This window comes from Nyctereutes procyonoides, unplaced genomic scaffold (genome assembly GCF_905146905.1).
Source record: "Nyctereutes procyonoides isolate TBG_1078 unplaced genomic scaffold, NYPRO_anot_genome, whole genome shotgun sequence".
Taxonomy (NCBI): Eukaryota; Metazoa; Chordata; class Mammalia; order Carnivora; family Canidae; genus Nyctereutes; species Nyctereutes procyonoides.
Window position 1 is genome coordinate 17,174,767 of NW_026575049.1, and position 14,597 is coordinate 17,189,363.

The 14,597-nt window shown below is 35.2% G+C and overlaps 1 protein-coding gene across 1 annotated transcript; it reads left to right on the forward strand.

Moving 5' to 3' along the window:
• Positions 1-2,456: 2,456 nt before the first annotated feature.
• On the forward strand, positions 2,457-3,392 carry LOC129511948 (olfactory receptor 6C75). The gene has a single exon (XM_055329112.1). It carries the CDS (start codon positions 2,457-2,459, stop codon positions 3,390-3,392), a length of 936 nt encoding a protein of 311 aa, XP_055185087.1.
• Positions 3,393-14,597: the final 11,205 nt, after the last annotated feature.

Sequence of the window (14,597 nt, forward strand, 5' to 3'; positions counted from 1 at the left end):
TTCACAACTTAAATCTACTGCCATTGAGAAATTGCTAATCTCTTATTCCATTGTTTCCTTTCCTTGTGAAGATAGGGATTATTATAAAAATTGCAATCCTTCTATATATTTTTCTGCTCTGATTTCATACCACTATCACCAAAATATTCTAGTCGAAATTGTGTACTAATTTGGACTACAATTTCATGCTGGTATCTTGAGAACACCAATCTCCATGGTATCTTTTGTTTATTCATTCAACTAATCCCCTTGAGTCCATTGTGAATGGAGCAGATACAATTATGACTAGCCTGATTAACATTACTAAAATCATATTGTCCACCAAACTTGGGAAGACAATATATTAGCCTTCATTTCAACTATAACCTGTTTAATTTCAAATATCAGGTTAAACCTCTTAAAGTAACAATGAGTAGGATATCCTGGGGCCTTAGATTCTTAGAGGAATTTGGATGGATGTATGCCCTTTGTGAAAAATTGTAGAGAGCTTCTGGAATTATTCTTTATCATCAATATTTTGAGTATTTGGTTACAAATATAAGATGGCAGAGAAGAATCAGATCGCAAAGACTTTTGAAAAATCTCAAAGCACTTGTGTTCAAACACATTAAAGAAGGCATTAGAAATGACATTGTCTAAACTAGTCATACATACCATAAAAGTAAGTATGTCTTTAATAGTTTCAGGAATATAATTTTGCTTTAATAGAGTAGATTTATACTTTATACAAGTAATCTCAATATATGTAAATAAAATTAAACCACATAATTTATATGAAATATATAAATGACATTTTAAAAACTGCTACAATTTAAGAGTTTCATGAAACATTTTTGTTCATTATAACATAAATATTTTGCGATTGATAGAAGTACTTGATGGTTTTGTGTTCTTATTTAAATATCTTTTAATGATTATTTTTAACATAGTTAATATCAGGACATCATGTAATCACTTTTGTACATGATTCAAAACAATTTCTTTCATGTGTCTTAACACTGAGCAGATCTACTTTATGTTTTACTTTTGCACAATGTGAATTTTATAGAGTGAAGGTTAGCATCCATCATATAAAGACAGAAACCAAAAAAAAAAAAAAAAACACATATCTTATGACCACAAAGAGGACAAGTGATATAAAGTAGGAATAATTCCCTCCCAAAAATCTTGTAGGTAAAGAATTTCAGGGAGTTCATTAACATATCAAATTAATTGGCTAATTGTGAGTAAAATTATTCCCTTTGAAAGCTCTGAAACCTTTGAAGGATATAGAAAGCAAATGAGACATTGCAGACTTAGCCAGGCTATCTGGACAGTTAAGCATTTCTTAAAATGACCTTAGATGGCAGCATTTCTAAGGGTCTCTTGGAAAATAAGAACTTTAAAAAGGAAAAAATTAAACAAAGAAAAGTGCTAAATCATTTTAGAAATAAATAAGAGCACTTAGAGCTTACAAAAATAAAATTAGGACTTAGGTAAAAGTACTGCTTTAAGTATAAGAGAGCAGACTCATGATAGGTAGATAGTAAATACAAATATATTTAAGAAGAATATATATATATATATATATATATATGTATGTATAGAGAGAGAGAGAGAGAAATATTTGTTTATTTTAGAAAGAGAGAGCATGAGGGGGGAGGGTCAGAGAATGAGGAAGAAAGTTTTAAGCAGATGCCTCACTGAACATTCCTCACAACCCTGAAACCAAGACCTAAGCTGAAACCAAGAGTCAGATGCACAACCTACTAGGCCATCCAGGTGCCCTAAGAAGAATATATTTATAATCTTAGAAAAGACCATTATGACAGGTTCATAATTAAAATTAAAATGATGGCAGAGACATTGGAATTAGATTAGGGTTACCCTCCCATCCATTGCATATGTATACTGTTAGTATACTGTATACTGTTAGTACACAGTACTCTACCAGATGAGCAAATGGTCTCTATAGATTGTAAAAGGCTGAATGTGAAAAGGAGACAGATATGTTTATTCAAAATAAAAATGTTAAAAAATATATGAAGAAGAAAGCAAAAAAAAAAAACCTTCAAAATTTTGCAATATGCCAGGAGTAGTAAGCCCTGAGTTTTATTAGAGAAGACTTCCATCTCAGAGGTTTTAATCTCTTTTTTTTCTTGTTTCCAGAAATAAGTAAAAAAATTCAGAAGACAGGGATTTATATTGAGATATGTGAGACTACAATGAAACACATATAGGAATAATGAATTAACATATTACATAATAAATATGTCAGTTTTAATAAATCTTTTGTTTCTATGTACCACAAAATCATTTATCTCCAAAACCATAAAGCAGCAATGACCTTTTCAAAAAGTGTTTCTATGTGTCTATTTATGTGTGTGTGTGTGTTTCTTTTCTGGTGTCATAACTTTCTTATTGTTTCATCTGTTTTTCAGCTAAAACAAAGAATACCATCATAAAGAAGGAAAATGATGAGAAATCACACAGCAGTAACAGAGTTTATTCTTCTTGGATTGACAAATGACCCACACTGGCAGGTTGTACTTTTCATATTTCTTCTTGTTACCTACATGCTCAGTGTGACTGGGAACCTGATCATTATCACCCTCACCTTTTCAGATCCCCACCTGCAGACTCCAATGTATTTCTTCCTTCGAAACTTCTCATTCCTAGAAATATCATTCACGTCTGTCTGCATTCCCAGATTCCTTGTCACTATCGTGACAAGGGACAGAACCATTACTTACAATGGTTGTGTGACTCAGCTATTTTTCTTCATCTTCTTGGGGGTGACAGAATTTTACCTTCTGGCTGCCATGTCCTATGACCGCTACGTGGCCATCTGCAAACCCCTGCATTACATGACTGTCATGAGCAGCAGAGTCTGCATCCTTCTTGTCTTTAGCTCATGGCTTGCAGGATTCCTGATCATCTTTCCACCATTAATCCTGCTGCTGCAACTGGATTTCTGTGCCTCCAATATAATTGATCATTTTATTTGTGACTCTTCTCCAATTCTACAGCTTTCTTGTACAAACACTCACTTTCTAGAACTCATGGCATTTTTTTTAGCGGTGGTAACACTTATGGTCACCTTAACCCTAGTTATTCTCTCTTATACATACATCATCCGGACAATTCTGAGAATTCCTTCTACGAGTCAAAGGAAAAAAGCCTTTTCCACGTGTTCCTCCCACATGATAGTGGTCTCCCTCTCTTATGGCAGCTGTATCTTCATGTACATTAAGCCTTCTGCAAGAGAAAGGGTAACTTTAAGCAAAGGAGTAGCTGTGCTCAATACCTCAGTGGCTCCTCTCTTGAATCCTTTCATATACACACTAAGAAACCAGCAGGTGAAGCAAGCCTTCAAGAACATGGTTCAGAGAATGGTCTTTTCAAATAAATGAATGGGATTATGCAAAAAGTTTACCCCTGAAAGCAAAATTGAATGAAGAACTCTCTGCCTTCCTGTATGTAAATTCTTTAAACACTTCGATTCATTCTTTCAGATAGACATAATAGACATATAGAGAGACATATATATGTACATAGACATATATGTGTGTATATATATCACAATAATATACAATTATATATATATATATAATAAATGCATCTTCTTATTACTCTAAAAACCAGGTCCTAACTGGTTTTCTATATAGAAAACAGTCAATCTTATCCTGTGTAACTAAATTTCAGATGTTAATAATCTCCATTGTTTCTCATATCAAAGCAAAGCTGCTTATACATTCATAGAAAAGATATGGATTACTATACTCTAAGAAGATACTAAAAACCACATGCAAATACGGAAACTATTTTATGTAAAATAAAAATATGTATCAATTAATATTTCTTCTGTGCTGCCAAGAAAACATGTTTAAAAGTAGTTATGAATCTAACTCAATACTAGGCAAGTGGATTTGACTTTGGTTTCTTGATTTCAGCTTGGCCTGATAACATAAGTTAATGTAAAGAGCTCTACATAGTTTATAATAAGAAATATTTTTTCTTATTTCTCAAAGACAGACAAGAGTGTCCTTGAGCACTCACTTATTTCTTACCACTGTCCTTTTAAAGGATGGGTCACATTTTTAAAAACAAATTTGATATGATACTAACACAAAATGAAAATTAAGTGAAAATTTTATTCAATTTAAATTATTTATTGGGTAATTTGTAAAGATATGAAATTACATAGATTCACTTTTGTGAGAATGTAACAAGTAAGCAGAAATGCAAAGGTAAAAATTAGGAGTGTATACAAACAGCCTAAAAATGTTAAGTAAATGAATATATACTATATATATGGCACATGTAATAGACAGGTATGTAGGTAGAGAGAGAGAGGAAGGAAAATAAGAGAGTAAGGGGAAGTTGATCCTCTTGATTGGCAGAAACTTCTCTGAAGAAGTTGATTCTAATATTCACCTTGTTAGTGTAAGTTTGAAATTTTTACTATTGTAAAGCATTGTGAAATAATAATATTTTCATTGCAATCTGATGGTTGGTGAGAAATGTATCAGATATGTGATGGAGCTCAGGTTTTTAGAGACTTTCAAAAGTATTTAAGTTCATATTATTGTTCACACTAATATTTCTAAAATGCTTTTCCTTTAACAATAGGGAAAATTACATATATGTAATGACCACACAAAGCATACTTGTGTCATAATCTTTTTAAAAATCAAATGGCAATTACCGTCACTTTCTTGTTTTGTGGTTATTAAATTCTTCTAAGTAGGAATGGCGTAAATGTGATTACTTTTTTCTAAGACATGCCATTTAATTACATTTTCTGTAAAAGGCAAACCACATATTTTTTTTAAATCTAGAAGCAATGTTATTTTTTTGCATTTTATTTATTTATTTATTTTAAATAAATTAATTTTTATTGGTGTTCAATTTACCAACATACAGAATAACACCCAGTGCTCATCCCGTCAAGTGTCCCCCTCAGTGCCCGTCACCCATTCACCCCCACCCCCAGCCCTCCTCCCCTTCCACCACCCCTAGTTCGTTTCCCAGAGTTAGGAGTCTTTATGTTCTGTCTCCCTTTCTGATATTTCCCACACATTTCTTCTCCCTTCCCTTATATTCCCTTTCACTATTATTCATATTCCCCAAATGAATGAGAACATATAATGTTTGTCCTTCTCTGATTGACTTACTTCACTCAGCATAATACCCTCCAGTTCCATCCACATTGAAGCAAATGGTGGGTATTTGTCGTTTCTAATGGCTGAGGAATATTCTATTGATTACAAACTTTGAATCTCCAAAGAAAATTATATCATAAAACTTCCAGAATATAACAATATTTGGTAAATATTTGAGAAATTTATACCGGTTCTTCACAGAAATTTCCAGGTCACAGATAAAGGAGATTTCATTTATTCATGAGAAATACAAAGAGAGAGGCAGAGACATAGGCAGATGGAGAAGCAGGTTCCATGCAGGGAGCCAGATCGGAACTTGATCCCAGGACCCCAGGATCATGACGTGGCCCTCAACCGCTGAGCCACCCAGGCGTCCCAAATACCATAATCTTGATACGATAACTTGATGATGATATTCTAAGGGGCTCTCAATGGCTGAACTCAAAATAAAATCCACAGAAAAAGGAGCTTGTTCAGGCAGTGTATTCTGGTCAGCTTCCCCTGACCAAAAGAAGAACGAAGAGAACAAGTAGAAACTAAATGGCCCTTAAATTCCTCTATCAGGGATGAAGAAGGATGTGATCAGAGACAGACAAACAGGAGGTTTCTAAGGTACAGGTAATGTTCTGTTCCTTAACCTAGCTTGTAGATACCTCTACAATGATACATTGTTTTTGTATGCATGGTAGAGTTTTTTAAAATAAGTTTTATTTATTTATTTTTTTTTATAAATTTATTTTTTATTGGTCACCCCCAGCACTCGTTTTTTCTCCTTTCCCCTTTATTCCTTTTTTATATTCCCCAATAAATGAGACCAAATATTTATATTTTATATTCCCCAAATAAATGAGACCATATAATGTCTGTCCTTCTCCGATCGATTTATTTAAAAGCTGTGCAATAATGCAAGTGTATGGCATTGCAAATCCAATTCCAATCCATGGGAAAATCATTATAATTTACTCATAATATATGTTTGAAAAATCTAAGAGAATCATCTGGGAAAAAGATGACTGACCTGTTATAAGATATATTTAAGATCAAGGCCTTTCTAAATGCAAAAGTATTAGTTATATTACATATATCAGCCTACTACATACAGTAGTAAAAAAACAGGTAAGAGGATGGAAGGAAAATTTTAAAATATCCAGGACTAAAACTTTCTGAAGTTGTACAATGTTACTTGCTTGATAGGATTCATTCTTCTTATTTCAAATCCAACATATAAAGTCATAGTTTTCATACATCTTAAATTCATTGTTTATCCTCTTTCTATTCCCCAGACCAAAAATTTGCATACTTACCAGCGTGAAAGAACCTGCTTCAGGGCACCTGGGTGGCTCAGTCCATTAAGTGTCTGCCTTTGGCTCAGGTCATGATCTCAGGACTGGGGATGGAATTAGGCTTCCTGCTCAGCAGGGAATCTACTTCCCACTCTTCATCTGCCCCTTTCACCCCACCACCATCCAACTCCCACCTCCCTCATAGGAGGGATAAAATCTCTCTTTCTCAAAGAGTAAATAAAATCTTAAATAAAGAACCTATTCCTTTAATATATTGCCTCCCACAACATAAATCCTAATAATAAATAAAACTTCATTCTGTGAAAAATATTAAAATGAAGAATAATTGTAAAAACAAATACTTGCCTCAATTAAAATATAAAATGAAAATAGGAAAAGACATAGAAGTCATGCTGGTATAATAAAAAGTAATAAAATGTAGAGATTAACTTTATTTATTCAAGCATTTTGCACAAAGGGCATTTTCTCCCGCCTTTACTGTAGGAGTTTTCATTCTTAATCATGACAAATGTTTTAATCATGAGCCCTAATCTACCATCATCGAATCATAACTCCCAAAGCAATTAATATGCAACCATACAAGGTCTTTCCAGATTTCTAAGCAGTCATCTCATCTCCAAGCTACTGTAATTCCTATTTCCCCTTTATAATTGATCAAAAGCAACATTTCTTAACCAGTCCTTCAAACCTTAGTTTATGTCTTAAAATATTTTCACATGGGTTCCTCTTAACACATATTTCAAATTCTCAGGGGCAGATATTTCACAACAGAAATTTTAGAGCCATGCTTCCAATTAAGTGAAATATTTTGGAGTCATCCATGGTCTTAACAAGCATTGTCTGTAGGCAGGATAAAAATATGTTTGCCATATATGTTTTTTTCCTGTTTGCCAAATGTAGGTAAATACTCCTGCAATTAAAAAAAAATAAATTCAGGGGTGCCTGGGTGGCTCAGTGGTTGACTGTCTGCCTTCGGCTCATGGTATAATCCCAGGGTCCTGGGATCAAATCCCACATCAGGTTCCTGTGGAGAGCCTGATTCTCCCTCTGCCTATCTCTCTGCCTCTCTGTGTGTCTCTCATGAATAATAAATAAAATGTTAAAATAAATAAATGAAAAATAAATAAATAAATTTGTTCTTCAATGTTATTGAACATAGTAATTTTTTCAATACATATTAGACATTTTACAAACAAAATTATATCATGGGGGATTAGGTAAGGCAAAATATTTTGATTATTAAAGTCTCATATACCCATATCTTTAGAAAGTGTAGTAGAAGATTGGGTTAAGCCTGCACAATTTTTCTCATTAGTACGATGGGTACCTGATCTCTGATGCTGTTGTTCTTATTGTCTCAAAGGAGAGCATCCCTGCAGCTATTTTAGTTGCTTTGCCAAAGTTCATTAAGCAAAATATTCCTTGGTGACACTAGAACTCAGGTCTCTAAGGATCCTTTACGTTATTCATAAACATGATCTCAGCGCATCCCCAGAAGATAGAGCAAAGGACCATAAATATTATTTTTGGAGTAGAAAAGCCAATCCCTAGCTGAGAACAATCAGAGATGACTTCCAAAACCCTGAGGAAATTTGTTTATTCTCTTTCCTTACGTTAAATTTTCTTCCCTTCCTGGCTGAGACCAAAGGAAAATACTTCCAATGTTTAAAATAAGAGTCTCCAATGACAGTTTTTATATGATATGAAAACAGAAAACTCAAAGAACTCAAGACCCTCCAGAAAATGCCTGTAGAGTGACTATGAGTTGATAATCTCATTGGACCTGGGCTGAGGCACATCTTCTCTGCACAACACAGTGAAACACAGGAAGAGCTGCCAGCTGAAGCCACCAGTAATTACCCAGAGTAAGTACTGTAGGTAGACTTATGTCATAAGTAACTCTTATGAGTTACTTTCTCCTATAGGAGATAAGAGAAAGAAACATTTGCTGGCATTTCTTCTGTAATATGGTTACTTAAGCTTGTTTCAACTTTTAATGTGGAAAATTGTAGTAGACATGTTGTGAACTATGCAATAGCCCTTTGTAAGACTTAAGGTCATATAGCCAGAGCTATATTTCTGCATCCATAATTAGTCACCCATGTAGGGTACTTTCAAGAACCCTACCATGCAGAAATATGCCTTCCAATCCTTGGAATTTGTACCCCAAAAGAATATTACATTGCTTAAAAGGTCCACATTGTCTATTTTGTAAATATTCTCTTACAATGAAAAATTTTAAAAGAATTAATTTAATCCTTCCCAAACATCTGTTAATTCAACAAAAATATTCCCTTAATATCTAATTCCTCAATAACAATAATTTGAGTAATTGGATGACTGGAGGAGAGAGAGGCCATTTTTATTGTTCTTGGAGCACAATTTGTTCTCTAATGACTTGTATGACACTGTTCAAGAAAACAAAGTGAAAAGAATATTTCACAAGTGCAACTTTTGCCTGCTGTGTATCCAGAGAGGAAGGATGGAAAAGGAGATGAGAGCAGGATGTCAATTTTTAGTTACTTTGTAGTTTGTTCTACTTCTTGCCCTTTGTGCAGCCCTGAAGTAGTCGGAGAGCATCAATTCTTAGATAAACCAAAATCAAAGGACAAGGCAAAGAATAAGCCATAGTAAATTATTAGCACACTGTTTTATTTGCACAAAAGAGAAACTGTTAATAAATTGATTTTCTAACACAAGCAAAAATTGAATTTGCCCAGAGATTGAGGGGATATGAAAAATCTCAGGGGCCCCTGGGTGGCTCAGAGGTTGGGCATCTGCCTTTGGCTCAGGGTGTGATCCCAGGGTCCTGGGATCGAGTTCCACATCGGGCTCCCTATGGGGAGCCAGCTTCTCCTTCTGTCTGTCTCTGCTTCTCTCTGTGTCTTTAAATTATTTTTTTAAAAAAAGAAAGAAAAATCTCAGGAAGTTTGAGAACAAAGAACCCTGCTTTTCTTTCCTTGTATAAACCACTGATTGGTATGAGTGGCTCACAAAGAAATCACTCTCTAGGAGTGGAAGGGTCATCCGTTATTTGGATATTTCAGAATTCCTTTTTGAGGTTGACTGATTCCAAACTCCTGAGATTTCCATTACCCAAAGAATCTCATTCATGCTCACATATACTAGGGGTGATAGAGTAACTAGGATACATCCAACTCCCAATTCATAATCACCACAAAAGAGAGCAATTTACTGGTACTATATTATTATATTCTATATCTTGGAAGTGTTAACGCAAATAAAGAGTTGAACATTGTGCTACTGATGTGCGACTGATTGATGGAAAAGGAGATAGAGAAAGGAGTACTGACAAGGCAATGAAAAGTTGAATGAAAGAGTTTTTAGAGGCCCTGTGGTAGTTTCAAGGCACAGAAATGGGAGGATACCATTTTCCCTTACAAAAAGTTGGTTTATTGGTTTGTCTCTATGCTTAGGCATTTGTTTCTCTAAAAATTGGTTCTATATAGCACAAAAAAATTGGACAGATAAATGAATTTCTAATATGTGTATAAAAAGATGGGTGAAATTCATACTATGAATATTAAAAGACACTTCATTTATTGATTGCATTGTATAAAAGGGTCAGTAAGAGATAAATAGGTATTTGGGTGTAGAAAGGGAAGTAGATTATTTAAATGAAGAAATAGGTTCTATCTTGAGTACACTCACTGGAGATAGGGCAATTCGAATCATCCTGATGTTGCAGTGTAAACCTGTTAATTATCATTATTGCCTAAAATTTTCTCTCCTTTAAAAAATAATAAAATGCAAACTGAGTTAAATTATACATAAGGTACGTTAAATCATTCATCTAAAATTATGAAAGCATGCTATGTGTCAGACTCAGTTTCTGCAATAACAAGGTATACAGCAGAGAAAGAACAAATTCCTTGTGTGTACAGTTCATTTGTTAGTGATCTAAGTGATCCAATGACTATTCTTGAACTCCTGGAATATCTCCATCTATAGTATCTATGTGAATTGCTACTGATTTCAATTAATGCTATACAAAGTGATTCTGGAATGAAGAACATCAATACTTCTTATCAGACGTCGAAGGTTGAGACTAGAGATTGAGATGGGGAAGCTAAAAAAAACCGTGTCACACTCTAGTTTCTTTTTAGGAGAGGAATGAATCTTCAAAAACAGTGTAAGTGATTTCAGCTTTAAAAAAGAAAGGAAAGCATAAAGGGCTAGTTTCCAAGATCTATAAAGAACTTATCAAACTCAACACCAAAGAAACAAACAATCCAATCATGAAATGGGCAAAAGACGTGAACAGAAATCTCACAGAAGAAGACTTAGACATGGCCAACACGCACATGAGAAAATGCTCTGCATCACTTGCCATCAGGGAAATACAAATCAAAACCACAATGAGATACCATCTCACACCAGTAAGATTGGGGAAAATTAACATGGCAGGAAACCACAAATGTTGGAGAGGATGCGGAGAAAGGGGGACACTCTTACTCTGTTGATGGGAATGTGAAATGGTGCAGCCACTCTGGAAAACTGTGTGGAGGTTCCTCAAAGAGTTAAAAATAGACCTGCCCTACGACCCAGCAATTGCACTGCTGGGGATTTACCGCAAAGATGCAGATGGAATGAAACGTCGGGACACCTGCACCCCGATGTTTCTAGCAGCAAAATCCACAGTAGCCAAACTGTGGAAGGAGCCTCAGTGTCCATCGAAAGATGAATGGATAAAGAAGATGTGGTTTATGTATACAATGGAATATTACTCAGCCATTAGAAATGACAAATACCCACCATTTGCTTCTACGTGGATGGAACTGGAGGGTATTATGCTGAGTGAAATAAGTCAATCGGAGAAGGACAAACATTATATGGTCCCATTCATTTGGGGAATATAAATAATAGTGAAAGGGAATAGAAAAGAGGGAGAAGAAATGGGTGGGAAATATCAGAAAGGGAGATAGAACATGAAGACTCCTAACTCTGGGAAACGAACAGGGGGGGTGGAAGGGGAGGAGGTCGGGGGGTGGGGGTGAATGGGTGACGGGCATTGAGGGGGGCACTTGACTGGATGAGCACTGGGTGTTATTCTGTATGTTGTCAAATTGAACACCAATAAAAAATAAATTTATTATTAAAAAAAATACCGAAAACCAAAAAAAAAAAATCCCAGAACAAAAGAAAGCAAAACAAAACAAAACAAAACAGACAAAAACACCAAAAACCACCCCCCCCCCAGAACTGTAGTCTCTAAGAAATATTGAATGGGGCGCAAATTCTGGACAATGGAAAAAAAACTAAGTACCCAAGAAGCAAGAGGTGCAGGAGAGAGATTACTAGAAACAAATCCACAAGGAATCAATAACAACAAATGGAGAATTAAAATATTAAAGTAGAAACTAGCTCGGAAGCTAAAAATAGAAGTCTGGAAAAGGATTTCCAGTTTAGAATTTGGATTTTTATGTAGGAGTGTACTCAAAATGACGGTGCAATATGAAACAGATATAAAAAATAAGAGTGCTGAACCACCTGACCAGAATAGGCATTAAAGAATATAGCTTCATCGCAGTACATAAACCACACCTCTTTTGTTTTTGTTTTATTTTTAATTTTTGTTTTTGTTTTGTTTTTAATTTTAATTTTGTTTTGTTTTAATATATGCTTTAACTTGCCAGCATATAATACAACTCCCAGTGTTCGTCTCATCATGTGTCCTCATTAATGCCCATCACTCAGTTACCATATGCCCCCACCCACCTGCCCCTCTGCAACCCTTTGTTTCCCAGAGTTAGGAGTTTCTCATGGTTGTCTTACTGTCTAATTTTTCACCACTCAGGTTTTTGTTTCTTCAGTTCGCATTTACATAACAACCTACTTGTGCCAGATGTAATGGAATAAAGGATATATAAAAACATAACCTCTATTTTGGAGAAGTTTATAGGAACATAGAGGAGAAATATAAGTATACGGAAGCATACAATGTGGTCTAGAGAGTAAGCAGCAGCTGTTTATAAATAACACGGCATCATAATCTCATGTACTCTGGGAAGATGAATGAAGATTTCCCTGGATGACTGACACCTAAGGAGAATTCTGAAGCACCAATTGCCATTAGTCAAAGATTAGCCCTTGCAGAGAAGACAGCATGTGAAAAATATGAGGAATTTAGCGCTCAATGTTTGTGGAACTTAAGTTATGAGAAAGAAAGCTAAGGAATTTGTAAGAGATGAGGAGAGCAAATAGGGAAGGCCCTGTCCATGAAGAGCCTTGCAGGCCACACACAAGAGACTAATCTTTATCAATAAATAGCGAACACAGGATGCCTGGGTGGCTTAGTGGTTTAGCGCCTGCCTTTGGCCCCGGGTGTGATCCTGGGGTCCCGGGGTTTAGTCCCACATTGGGCTTCCTGCATGGAGCCTGCTTCTCCCACTGCCTCAATCTCTCTCTCTCTTTCTCTCTTACTCTTTCTCTCATAAATAAATAAAATATTTAAAAAATAAATAAATAGTGAACACTAGAAGAGAAGATGGCTTGGAGAAGGACCATGATTTCATTTTGAGCTGTATGAAGTGTCTGTGGAACATCCAACTCATGATATACACTTAGCATTTTTTTTTATTTGGAAAAGTTCCAGACTTTGGAATTCATCATATAAATGGCAATGAAATCAATTGCACCAAAGTGAAATCTTGGAGAGCATGGAGTAAGAAGAAGAACAAAGAGGAAACAAGAAAAGAGAGGTTTCAGGACAAAATATTGGGAAATAGCAATGCTTCATAGGTTAATAGAAGATGAGGAGGCCATAGGACACTAAAAAGAGATAGAATCTGGAATAAAATCAGGATTACGGTATGGAATCCATTTGAAGGGGCTATCAGGCAAAATAACTACAAAAAATATGCCAATGGCTTCAACAGTAAAAACGTTCTTATGGGTGTTAGAGCAGTAGGAGTTTGGACATGAAAATAAGGTTGCAGAGTCCTAAGACCTAAACTAAGTAGGGGTAGGATGAGAAGGTGGAAATAATAGTATCTTTTCAAAGGAATAAAAAATGTAATCAAAGATGCATAACCTGTAGGTCACCTTGGTTGAGCATCCACCTCTTGGTTTCAGCTCGGATCTTGATCTCAGGATTTTAAGATCAAGCCCACATGGGGCTCTGTGCTAGGCATGAAATCTGCTTCAGATTCTCTGCCTCTCCCTTTAGCCCTCCTCACAGCCTCTCAAAAAACTAGATACACAGCTCCTGGAAGACTATTTATTGATATTAAACACTGATTTCATTTCAGGGCTTTTGAGAGAAATGGAGCCACAGACAACTAAAAAGTCAGGTGTATGCATATGAAGATATTCCTTTTTTTCACACTTTAGATAAAATAATTCCATATCAAACTATCTTTAAGAATAAGGAGTACAAGCAGATAATAATAAAGAGACAAAGGGAAATCCCAGGATCCAGTGCTGTGTTTTGTTATCATTGTTGTTTGTTTGTATTCCAGGTAAAATGCATATTAACCTTAAAACAATCCTTTGAAAATAACAACTGAAGAGAAGTCATGTTCTTCGTCATCTGGATATGACATATATACAAGGTTTGTCTTGGATAAAGAACATTTAAGTACACATTAAGTAACATCATTTTTTTGCTCTTATTTGTAAATCCAATCCATGTAATGAATTACAATTAACATGTACATTTGTAAATTTTCAAGGGGAAAGAATGATCTGAGAAAATGTTGGATTGTTTTACATTAACATGAATCCTGAGTATTTGCTCATATATGGAATATTCAAGAAGGCTAGTTGGAATAGTGGTGATATGGATTATGATGTGAAATGAGAAAATAGACTGATTTGCTTGGTTTTTGTATTCAGTGTTTTGCTACAGAATTTTTTTTATTTTATAAATTAATTTTTATTGGTGTTCAATTTACCAACATACAGAATAACACCCAGTGCTCATCCCGTCAAGTGTCCCCCTCCGTGCCCGTCACCCATTCACCCCCACCCCCCGCCCTCCTCCCCTTCCACCACCCCTAGTTCATTTCCCAGAGTTAGAAGTCTTTATGTTCTGTGTCCCTTTCTGATATCAGAATTTTAATACTGATCTTCCCACAAAAATATCTTTTATTTTCATAGGCTGATGGTTAGATGTCAAAAGTCAGTG

What these genes read in the sequence shown, in the direction of transcription:
- LOC129511948 (XM_055329112.1), top strand. Translation starts at nt 2,457, where the DNA reads ATGAGAAATCACACAGCAGTAACAGAGTTTATTCTTCTTGGATTGACA.